Genomic DNA, 12,284 nt, shown 5'->3' with positions numbered 1-12,284 from the left:
ATATCATGTTATTGTTCAGACTTTCAAATTTTTCATCTGCCTTGCAGAGAGAAATTTCACAGTAAAAATTGTGGTGAGGTTAAGAAAAGACTGATGTAATTAGCTTTAACTATGAGGGATATTATTAATAGAAAAATGTCTTGAAGAAAGAAGAGCATCTTATTGTTTATAGAAGGTCATAAATATGTTGGCATGGAGTTTAGATCACAGCACCAAACTATCTTGGTCATGAAACTGACCTCCACTGCATTTGGCTTCCTACCAATATATAAAAACCATTGCTGCTGTCTCAGTGAGCTTGCATCTTTAGTATAAGACAGTAGGCTAAGGGGCTGCAAAAAATGAGCAGACCACTAAATTGGTTAATGCTGTATGCAGTGGTTTCAACAGAATAACCCTATAATATTTTCTGATACTCTACTGGGCAATATGATAAAAGCAACTTTCTGCAGGAGACAATGGAATTGTTCAGTTAGCCCCAACAGAGGAAACAGTTTTATGCCATCTATAGAGCCTAGGTTTAATGCCTGGATGTTGCCTATAAAGTCGAAGGAACTCACAACTACAATCCCCTTTTACGTTCAGGGTGTTTTAAAAGTTGACCTGCCTCCTGTGTTCCAGAACATTTAATGACTGTTAACTTTCTGTTGTCAGTGTTAGAAGTAATACTTGGACTCAAGAACAAGGAGGAAAGCAAGTTGTGTGACTATGAGTGGACGTGGCATTTTCTTTTAGGCATTGGGCTGTAGTTCTATGGAAATCTATCAGAAACCTTGATCAAGTAGTGATTTGATAATGACAACAATAGAAAATTTCCAGAACTCAAAATTGCTAGCACTTTTGATAAAAATACTGCTTTTTCTATGAGCACTAACTTTGCAACACCAGACAGTACCATGGTGTCTTGTCAATTATTTCAGTGTAACCTGAGACACAAGTGTCCATTTATTGTGGTAGCTGGTTCTTCATTCTTTTCTTTTAAGTGTGACCTGAGTCATGATTAGAAATATTTCTCCTGCATGTACTTTGTCTTCTTTTTAAAAAATGAAATTTTATGCTTCTGTAAAATGAAGTTTTCATTTGTGATATTTACTGCTGAAAACTAAAAGGTTTTGGCTGTCAAAAAGCAGACATAAAATTGGATGGAAATCGGCAAATAATTTTGCCACACGTTAACATCTTTTTATGAGGGAATTTGACCTCCAGTCTTCATAAAATAAATAATTTTATTTCAAATTGGCATTTCACTTCAAAATCAGGGTACCTCATTTTTTCAATAAGACAACAAAAACCTGCGTGAAATATGAGGGGTTTTTTAGGTCAAATATAACAGTTTCATTTTGTGATGAATAAGAATGCTCCCAGAGGGGAGAGAGGAAAAAAAAGGTGAGGACTATTCAGATAAACACTGATTTAGAGATGGGGCAAATCAAGCTTAAACAATCTGAATTAGAAAGGAGACTCTAATATTTCTCTAAGGAAAAAAGCACGGTCTTTTTTAAACTTTGTTTAAATTACACAGTACAGCTATTATTAACATCTGCATTCCTTTTGGCACTTATCCTGAAGTTCTGAAAGGTTCTAGGAAAGTGCATATCACTACCCAATTGTTTTGTCTGCTTAGAAGTCCAGGACTCAGAAGGCACTGTAACTTGCAAAATATTATTTAATAAACCATGGGTGAAGGTAATCCCTGAAAGGATGATTATTTTAGTATTTTCTTTCTCTGTCCTCCCTCCCAGATACAGCAATGTGAATCAGGAATACACCAATGAATTCAGAGGAAGTCTTCCTGAAGAAAAACTTTTGAAGCATGAAAAAGCCATCAAGCATTATGATAGTGTCCTGGAAAGTTCTCCCATCCTGTTTCCTGTGGAGAAAACCTGATAATACTTCAGCCTTGTTCAACTAAATTTTGTTTGCATTACCAACAAGCTTTCTAATGATAAATTACATGGTGCACTTAAGTGGAATTTCCAATGTAGTCATGAATTATCTTAGGAATAACAATATTATTTATAAGTTCACAAAATAGCAGCAGTCATAGGACTTGGCCTTGTAGGATGCTGCCCTGTTGTAATGCACGTCAAGGACAATGGGAGCTTACTGCTTGGCATGGTTGATGGAGAGAGGCTTTTAATCTCTATAGAGAAATAGGTATCCACATGTATTTGTACTTAGTAAAGCTTCCAAATAAACTCGTGCACACATTTGTTTAGCAAATTGCTTTCTGAAAGTATCATTTATGACTAATTTTGGAGTCTAGTGTTGGGTGGTTGACACTTGTAAAGGCACGTGCTATTCTTGTCTCTGCTGCTCAGCCTTCAGCAAGTTGCTTCTTCACCTTATCTTCCCCCTCAGTAAAATGGATACAGCCATACTAACCTTCTTTGCTTTGAGGCCTACCGGAAATATACTAGAAACTATATACCAGTTAGAACCCCATAAAGTATGTCATGAAACACTGATGCTGAGGCATCTAGTCTCTTATTTGACAGAAGCACTGTGAGGTTCATCATTCCTAAAAGATGATGTACAGAAAATCGCTAGTAGGAGAACTGGAGACTAGAGTTTATTTACATGAAAATTATTAATTGTAGCCCAGCTGAAGGAGGTGGAAGGCTGAGAAAGGATAGGTGCAGTTGGAAATGGGAGGAAAAATTATTAGGAAAAAGCATTCCACTTAAGACATCTAAACGGTGTTAAACACTCCCCAGATTGGTTGGCTGACTTGGCTATTGTGAATGATGCCAATCTAAAGCTCAACTTTTTTTTTTTTAAATATGTATTACTGAAGTGAGTGAGGATAGAAAAGAGAGTTTTCTGTAATAAGGAAACATATTGAACGTAGAAACCAAATGAATACTTTGATATCAGCATGTTCAGTATTGGAACATCAGTATTGGAAGTGGTAGTCAAGCCAGAATGCTTGATACATATGAGGCATGCTGTACTGCAGGAGGAAAAAAAAGTTTACATTAAAGGTTTATAATGCACTGAAGTGATACAGAGGGTAGTTTGTGAGCTGAAACTATGAGAGAGCTGATAAAGGAAATCTCCCCACAGTTAACCATATTTAATTCTATATAGTTTGGCTTGGCCATTGCGGGAGGGGGAGGAAAATGTAGTCAGTACGTCTAAGAAGTATAAAGGATGGCAGTCAGGAGCTGTCAGTTTGATCTCCCTAGTATTTAACTGGTTTGTTTTTTGTTTTGTTAATTAAAAGAGAATATTTAAAGTCATGAGACAAAAGGAAAATTTAATAAAATGCAACAAAGATGTATCAAAGGTAGATTTGTCAGAATACTTTAATGTCTGTGTGTAATGAGAATTAATTTTCTAAACAAAACACCATAGAGATGATCTCCCTAGATTTTAGTAAAGCATCTGACACATGTCCCATGGGAATAGCTTGTGAAGATGTAGAGCAGGGTCAGCAGGAGAGTTACAAGGTGGCTGAAGGACCTGTTAAAAGCCCAGATGGCAACAGATATTTTAGAAAGGGGAGATGCCCATCTGGAAGCAAGTTTTTGTGGAACTTGTTTATAACTTATTTCTTTCGTGACAAAAGAGAATATGATCCTAGGATGCACTGATGAAGGTGGAAGAAGTATATCTTCATACAAGTTCATCTGAAATGGTCATCCACGTCAAAGATGTGCTTTCTGACATGGGGGTCGTCATGCCTTGATGGCAGAGCTGAGTGTACAACGCCCTGTTTGCCCTGTAAGAGGTGGTGTGAGGTGGGGGGAAAAGGCTGCCTGCTTGCCTTGCCCTGACTCTTGCCCTGCCATTGAGAGACAACCTCTTTCTCTAAAAGCGACTGCATAAGCTGGGCTGGTGCTGGGGCTGCGAGAGGGAAAGGCAGTAAAAGGCTGAAGGACTTTATCTCCAAGGGCACTGGCAAGTGTGAGACATATTTGAGTAAATCTGTCCATCCCGCTCGACAGTTAGTTGCTTCTAAGGTACTATTTTATAAATGGCATTTGCATTGCAATGGACACAGCTTTAAGCCATGGAAACTCCTGGTTTCTTTCCATGAAGGAAAAGCAAGGAATTCTTGAATACTTGACTTTTGTCTGGGCACAGAAAAGCTGCAAAGATGCTGGCCAGGGTCTGCTAACAAGAGGTATGTGGTCACTGTCGATACATTTCAGAGGTACACACAAAAGGAAAAGAACTATATAATAAGGTAAATTCTAAGATTTGAGCCAGTGAGTATAATTGGGCTTGGAGACACTTTTAGCACCTAATGATAATTACATAACTCTATGGTTGGTTGGTTGTTTTACTGCAAAAATACCAGCCATTTACATCAAGAACAGAACAAGAAAACTAACTACCTTTTGAGAGAAAATGTTTCCTCTAGTGCATACTCAGGATGAATGACCTCAAATTTCCTAAGGCCTTTTTTTCTCTTTTTCTCAGAAATCAAAACCTGAGAACAGATGACAGCAGAGAACAGAATGCATCTATTGCAGTTTAACTGACTGATGCAGAGCATTCTGCAAGAAGCTGAGGATTAGTTAACTTCCTGGACAGGACCTCTCTGTTCTACAATTGTGCAAGAGAGGCTTTCAGCAATGGAGATGGAAGCAGTTGGGCAGCCTTCATAGGGAGGTACTCTGGAAGTTATGGGTTAGAATGGGCTTTAGGATGAATAGTTGACTACTGAAAACTCTGCCTTCTTCACATGGACTAGAGGCAGGCCTTTTCTATCAGATTGAGTTAAGAATTTGTCCTTCTGAATGGATGGCAGAAGAAAAGGGGTACTGATGACTGGATATTGACTTGTATCAGCTGGTGGCACAGAGGGAGCTGTACGCAAGTCTGTCAGTCATGCACAGTGTCATGGCAGAGCAATTTAGCAGTTATCCTCAGCAGATGAGGATGCTTCTTGAACTGCAGCGTCTGAGATTCCATACAAAGCTGACAGAATCCTTTGTACTTTCAGAGTACTGCCTAAATTTTATACATCTTGTACCAGCACACCGAAAAAAGTATAAAGGGCTCTATAGGATTGGTCTTGACTTTGAAAGAAGATGCTTTTCACATTTGGTTTAATAATTTGAAAAAATGAGGGGACAGAGAAAGGAGCAAGATGTGTATGCATATGAAATAATGCAATAAGCAGCTGGAAAATATTAGAATAACTTCCTTTTGTTCAGCATTTTGTTGATCTATGGTAGTTTTCGTGGGAGACAATAAAACATTCAGATCTGATGTGTGTATTTGAGGTCACCTGTTGATGTTGCTTTGCACAAAGTAAACCTAAAATATTCAAGTTTTAATCCTCACCATAAAACCATAAATAGTTTTGGAATTTATTATAGAAAAAAATTGCCTCCTAAGTGAGGTTAGGGGTGGCCAGAAACATCCCATTTCAGTTTTTTCATTTCAGTATTTTGAGCACTGCCTAAATCTTCTAAATCTTATGCTGTCTACCAGCTCTGGCTATAACTATTCAAGTAGGTGCTATGCTCAGAGGAGGTAATTACTAACCTTGAATAGCCATATATATTGCTAATTACTGCTGGTACAGTTTTGGGGCTTTTTTTAAGGGTTAAATGTGTGGTTTATACTGCATTCATGTATGCACATACAAAAAATACAAGTTCTGTCCCAGACAGTTCATTGAGCACTGCAGTTAAGTCTCAATGCATGGGACACCATTTTGAGTGAGGGAGGGTGAAGAAAGCTCACTGGAGAGGATTAAGATCTCCATCTGTTAAATTTGCACTGATGATAAAACACATGCTCCCAGTTGGAACAAGATGCATTAAAAGAGCAATTTCACGTCTACTGCCTAGCAACAATGTCATTGAGCACCTGCAATAGTTTAAACATTAAGCATAATTGGCTTTACTTGACATAAATCTGTAGTTTTGTAAATAAGAGCAGTTGAGTTTCCATGTAATACCAATTAGCTATAAGGAATGCTTTGTTTGCTGAAGCCTGCAGCTTTGCAGAGGAAAGAGGGAGTTGTTAAAACTCAGCGGTAGTACTTGGAAGGTAGAACCCAGATCAGACATTACATAGGCTTTGAGTGTCCTCGTGCAAGTTATTTAATCTGTTTCAGTCATGTTCCCTAGGTATGAAAGGAAGAATAACATCCAGAAGTCTCTTTTTGGTAAAGAACCCTCTGTGTGTCTGATTAAGATACCCAGGAGGTAATTTTACAGCATTAAACTGAGCTGTCTGAGTCTATGCTGGATTTCTTTCCCCTTCTTTTAGCTGGAGCTACCATTGGATCTTGTGAGTTCTTGTAAATTTTCTAGAATTACTTGCTTTCTGGCAGTGATGGAAGAAAGAGATGTGTGACTCACTTGATATGAAAATCAATCTTGTCAATCTTCTGTGGGAACTCTGAGCTGGAAAGATGAAGTAGAACACCTTCCTTGAAGCCCTAGAGCAGAGCTGCAGAACAGAACTAAAGCCATCAGAATTCAGCTTCATTTCTGTTTGCCATAACATGTACTAGATTTGCCTTGCAAGAGACAATACAGCTACTTTCCCGAGGAAGTTTTGAAAGTCTTTCTTCATTTAATCTTTAAAGAAAGGAAATACCAAAAATTGACAAGTCTCCTCATCATGTCTCTGTTCTGAATAGAATAAAAATTATCTTTTCCTTTCTATCTACCTCATCTCTAGAAAGTCTCACCATAGAAGTAATATTCTGTTGGTATAGTACTTTATTCTAATTGCAGTCTCTGTCTGTAACTTTAATTATAGATGTTCTTGATTCAGGAAAGGTTGACATCCAAATCTTACGCAGTCTAGTAGTACCGGGGCTAACTCTATAGTTAATCAGTTCTAATACTCAATGATAGTAAGACTGCAAGGAACTGCTCTGACAATAACTTTTCAGTGTTCTGAAGGTACTTCATCTCATGTATGAGTTCTGGATAAAGCACCCTAAAACTTCCAAATTGTAGATACTGTCTACACAATTTTTTGGGGGATACATGATCTCAGAAAGAAAATAAGCAGAAACTTTTTAAAAATATTGTATAACCAGAATCTTTTCCTATCTTGTTTGTAGTTTGGGTTTTGTTGGTTGGTTGGTTGGCATTTTTTTTGTTCTGAGGGTTTTTCTGGGGAGTTGTGTTTTTTTGGTAGTTTGTTTGGGGTTTCTTTCAAGATTAAATAAAGAGTGTGGAGTAGGTGTTCAGCTTGTTCATTCTAATTATGTATCCCACTTCTGAGGAAAAAAAAAAAAAAAAAACAAACATGTAAAGTTTATATCTCAAATATTTTCTAGACATTTTGAGTGTTAGGTTTCTTTCCTGTTAATATGGGAAACTCCTGTTCCAGTGCTTGCTTTGTAACGTCTGGAGCATCTTAGCTTAGAACAGAGGTTTTGGAACTAAGTCTTGTTTACCCAGCAGACTGTGCTGACTAGATGGAGACTGAATGTAGGTAAGCATATTTTCTGGATACTCTATTATTTAAAAATATACAGACTTTTTCCTTTCAGATAAGAAGAAATGTTTTGAAATCTGAAACACTTAAACAAAAAATCCAACTGCTTGAGAGGGGGGACAGAACAAACAAACAAACAAATCTTAAAGCAGTTGGCGTTTGTCCTGCCTGCTTTGTAGCCTGGTAAAAAGCATCTTTTGAAACCAGATCCTGAATGTTTTTATTGTCATGTCATGTGAACTTCAGAAGCAAGATCGCTGACAAGTTTGGGGATAGTAGTTAAAGTAGCACTTAGTAAAAAGGCACAACAAGTTTTCTCAGCTTTGTTTTTCATATGGTCAATGAATATGATAAAAAGATACTGTCTATTTAGCTGGCAGAAAGAGACAATCTTTGATACCCTGCAAAAGCATAAATTCAAAACAAATGTTGAATAGTAAACCAAAGGTTGGGAGAGGGTGCTGCTTGAAAGCAAATCCAGCTTTACATGCAGTTCTGAATTTCTTTACCTTGGCTCGTGGAGTTTTTCTATTGTCTTGAAATTGTTCCTCTTTAAAATATTCAAATGAAAAACTTGAGAGGTATTAATATCATGCTGATAGATTATAACCCCCTCCACAGGCATTGCCACTGTTTGAAAGGAGCTGTCGTTTGGTAGAAACACTCTTTAAGCTAAGGTGTTTGTAAACGAAACTTTAATGGTGAGAATGTTGTGTAAAACCTTAAGCAGCAAAAAGTTCTGCCTTATGCATTCTGTGAAAAAGAGCTAGGGAATGTCTGTGACTGTAAGGGAGAAACTTCGCAGAGATCCAAGTACAGAAATTAGACAGGTCTCACAAAAATAAGCAAATAGTTTCAACAACAGAGAGAGCAGCAAACTGTACCAAGAGTGGGGGAGGGCAATTATTACCATTTGAAAATGGTGCTGCTTCATTATGGAAGAGCTTTCAATTACTGATCCCTGCCTGGGTTAGGAAATTTATGTTTATGAGTGGATGAAGGGCTCATCTGTTTAGATTGCATAGATGCTAAAAAGGCTAAATATAGTGGCAGTGAGCGCACACACAAAGTACATATTTCTTGGTTTGTAAAAAAAATTGACCAGAAAGAGGGTACTCTTGTAGTTCTGGCTGAAATAGTTGAAGGTTAAAACTTAGTAAATCCATTGCTTCTTTTCTTTTCAGTTCCAATGTGAGTTACAAGTCTGTTGATTCTTGCCTTTGCAAAGTTTGCTCATCTGATTAATGGCTGAAGTGGACTATTGTCTCCTCAGTTAGTTAAAATAACAGCCCTGAAAGCAAGGGTTAACTAAATCATGGTAATATTGGTTTCGTTCTTTCCCTCAGTTAGCATTTTCAAGCTATCTTGGTAGGCACTCAGTGATTGTAACACCTACCTTTCACCATTCTTTAGAAAACTCTATTTTCACTTTCTTTGAGGCTTTTTAAGATGCAGTGAGTTCCAAATAATCACTTGCGCAGATGCTCAGAAATGCCTTTTTTTTTTTTCTTAGATACTTGTGCAGTTCCGACACAGGCTCAGACATGTAGATCCTTCAGAAATGCTCAGAGAGTGGCCCAATTTAAATTATCTATTGAATGCTGAAACACAAATTGCACATGAAATCCCCAAGCTTCAAGGGTCTCTGGCAGGTCACATCCTACCAGTCACTCAAACATTTAGTCAATGCTACCCCCATGCACCTATGAAACTGAGGCTGTTTGACACCTCTGAGAATATTTCTCATGTTAGATCTGTTGTAAATGAGCACATGGTCCAGAATAATTAATGGTAACACTTCAGTCCTTTTTTGACAGAGTTGTGTTTCTTATGCAGTTTGTGCTGGTCTGTCTATTTAACTGCAATCAGCCATGCCTGAAAGACAGGAAAGAACAAGACGGACAAGTGTGTCAGTGAGTGAACCTCTTTTCTGTAATTAGAAATGCACAGGGAATAAATTGCTCTCTAATTCAAGCTGTCCAGCTCACACTAATAATAACAACACAAGAAGCAATCTGTTTATAAAAATTAAAACTGAATTTGTGAGACTCCTTAGTGCAAGACAGGATTTAAACTAGTCTTGCATTAGTTTATCATGCTTAAAGGGCTCTATCAAGGCATTATGGATGTTTCAGGCTCCACTGCACAGTGAATTCATACATATATTTTCTATCAAACAAGACGTAGCTAAAACATAACCAAAAATAACTGTAACAACTCTGGCCCAAATTCTTCTCTGGTAAATTAATGGCTAATAAGGAACAAATGCCATAGAATGAAGATATGAGCAAACTTTCTTCTGTGGACACCTTTTAATACTTCTCCCTTCAATTGTCTTCCAGCTTGCATAAGAAAAACCTTTTCTGTGGAGGCACTAGAGAGGACCCTGGTAATGGCTCAACAGTTTTGCTTGTTTTACCTAAGCATAATTTCTATGAGTCTGGTAATCCTTTGTAAACACTAACAGGGCTTAGTTGTATCTCTAATGGCTACATATATAAATTGCTCCATAGAGTGCCTTACAATTTTAAAACCATGACAATATTAAAACTGGAGGACTCAGACCGACTCTGAAGGGTCTATCTCACTATCACAGCCATCAGGCTATAGGCTAAACTCTTCCTTTTTTAGGCTCTTGGGCAAAGAGAGTAGATAGAATCTTGAACTTTTGGGCCCCTAAATGTTTGGCTCAATGAATTTAAACTATTTCTTGATATTTTTTCCTATTATTTTCTTCCTAAACTTGCATAGGCCTTAATTATGGCCAACTTCTAACTAGCACCTGATTAAGGTGCAAAAAGATGAGCGCTGGAGAGTGCAGAGCACTCTTACTTGACCTCAGCTTGGAGTCAAGTGGAGATGTAACATCTTGGAAATGGAGGAGATGCTGGAGAACTACCTTTCCAACAATGAGTCTGAAAATGAGAATGCACAGTCTCCATTTTAAACCTGGGGAAGTAATCAGATCTCGGGATTAGATACGTTACTTACCCTTCTCTAGAGCCAAAAGCTATAAAGAAACTGCTCAGAATCTGAACAGCTGTCATAAAACATCCATGACATTTTTAAGCAATCTCAGATCTTTGAATGAAAAGTCATGATAGTAACTCCTATTTTTGGATGACCGAAATATACACAATGAGTTTTCTGTCAGACAACAAGCTCCATTAAGAGAGTGGTGACTGTGAGAAGTCAGCCTAACAGGTAACAATCATTTATTATTATTATTATTATTGTGAAACCTCAGCAAATTATTTTATCCATTTTATTCTTCATACGAAGTGAATGTATTCTGGTCAGTTTCTGATCTGAAGGTATAGATGAGATCCAGGTGAAGGAACAAAAGCTATCTAGGTTTTCTGGCACATTTATGTATATACATTACTTCAAACCGACTAGAACAAGCTTGAAGAACCACTGGCCAGTAATTTAGAGTACCTAATTAGTTTAATTGCAAACCATGAAATTCTCATATTAATTTATTATTCAAATATATTCATGTACTTCCCTCCCCCAGGGCTCTCCCCCTAAGAACCCCTTGCCTTTTCAGCACGGCTCTGTTTGTGAACATCTGAAATCCAAACAAAAGAATATCCACAGTGTGTCAGACCAGTAATCCTTGTAATGGTGTGCGAGGGGAAAAAATGCAGAACAAACCACAAAACCCTTCTGGTAAACTCATCCAGGCTGAAGGAGTTATCCTTAGTGCTGAGATTCTGTTGGTCCCAATAGCTTCTGTAACTAATCAGAATACTAATAACAACTGAACATAATGCTAATTGCCAGTTTAGCGTATTCTAGTGAAATGTGCAATTTAGGTACTTGTCTTCAGTTTATATTTGTTTTCACTGTCTCTCTGCTAGTGCCTGTGCTCTTGTAGGGGTTCTTTTGCCTTGCTTTTTGAAGCCCAAGGTGAAGTCAGCTGTGGTCCAGAACCTCCACTGATCAGGCTTATACAAGCGGTACGATGGAGAGGAAGGATGGAGGAGAGAGAATAAACTCACAAATCACCTTCACAGAGTGCAAACTCTTCAAATATTATTTTGTATGAGCAACTGCTGCCCTTCTTGTAGCTTTGTAGTTCAACATCTAACATCAGTGAGCAGTGTTAATAAAAGGAGGTGAGGATAGAGGTGGGGTCTGGTGGGTTTTGTGGTATAACCTCTCGTTACAAGCATGAAGTAAGTCATAAGCTAATAGAACTTGAACTTTCTAAGTCTGCGGGATAGACACATTATTAATTTGAAATATGCTTTTGAATTGATTAGTAGGAAATTCTGTCCATTAAAAAAATAGGATGATCTTTCCTTTTAACTATAGTAAGCAAGGCACTTGGTCCTTCCTTAATGGCAGAATTGGGTCTGGCTTTTTGTCACCTGACAAAATAAAAACAAACTAGTTGATGCTAACACTTCAGCTTCCTACACCTTCATGTGAACTTAAACCTCTCATATGACCTGACCTCAAAAGGAAGATGTGTAGAAGTAGTCTTCCTGGTGTATTTCGGAGTTTGTTTTTGTTTTCCTGTGCCTTTTCCAGCTTTCATCCCACCAGTGCACTCAAAAGCTTTGATATGAAGAGCACCCCATGGTGTTACAGTTGTTCTCTTGTTATTTCAGCTCTTTTGGATACTTTTGACTGGCAGCTGCTTGGTGGTTTTATGCTGGCATCCCTGCCCATGCTCACCTTTCCTATCACCTCTTATGGCATGAGGGTCTTTTCCATTTGCCCCACTGCTCACCACACTCTAATCCAGGCTTCTTGCACATCTCGGAAGCAATTCTGCTTTCCTGGCTCCCTCTGAGGATCTGTCACCCAGTCTCACTCAATGTTGCATTATTAAGCATTGAGTAGACACCAAG

General features: G+C 38.0%; 1 protein-coding gene across 1 annotated transcript in view; it reads left to right on the top strand.

Annotated features, from left to right (window-relative positions):
• The window catches only part of SLC15A5 (solute carrier family 15, member 5), a 31,817-nt gene extending 29,930 nt beyond the window's left edge, over positions 1-1,887 (top strand). The window contains exon 9 of the mRNA XM_008941764.1: positions 1,743-1,887. Within this exon, the coding sequence (XP_008940012.1) occupies positions 1,743-1,887 (145 nt within the window). The remainder of the gene's footprint in view (positions 1-1,742) is intronic.
• The last annotated feature ends 10,397 nt before the right edge of the window (positions 1,888-12,284 follow it).

This window comes from Merops nubicus, unplaced genomic scaffold (genome assembly GCF_000691845.1).
Source record: "Merops nubicus isolate BGI_N331 unplaced genomic scaffold, ASM69184v1 scaffold12816, whole genome shotgun sequence".
NCBI classification, from domain to species: domain Eukaryota; kingdom Metazoa; phylum Chordata; class Aves; order Coraciiformes; family Meropidae; genus Merops; species Merops nubicus.
This window is presented reverse-complemented; position numbering and strand designations above follow the sequence as displayed.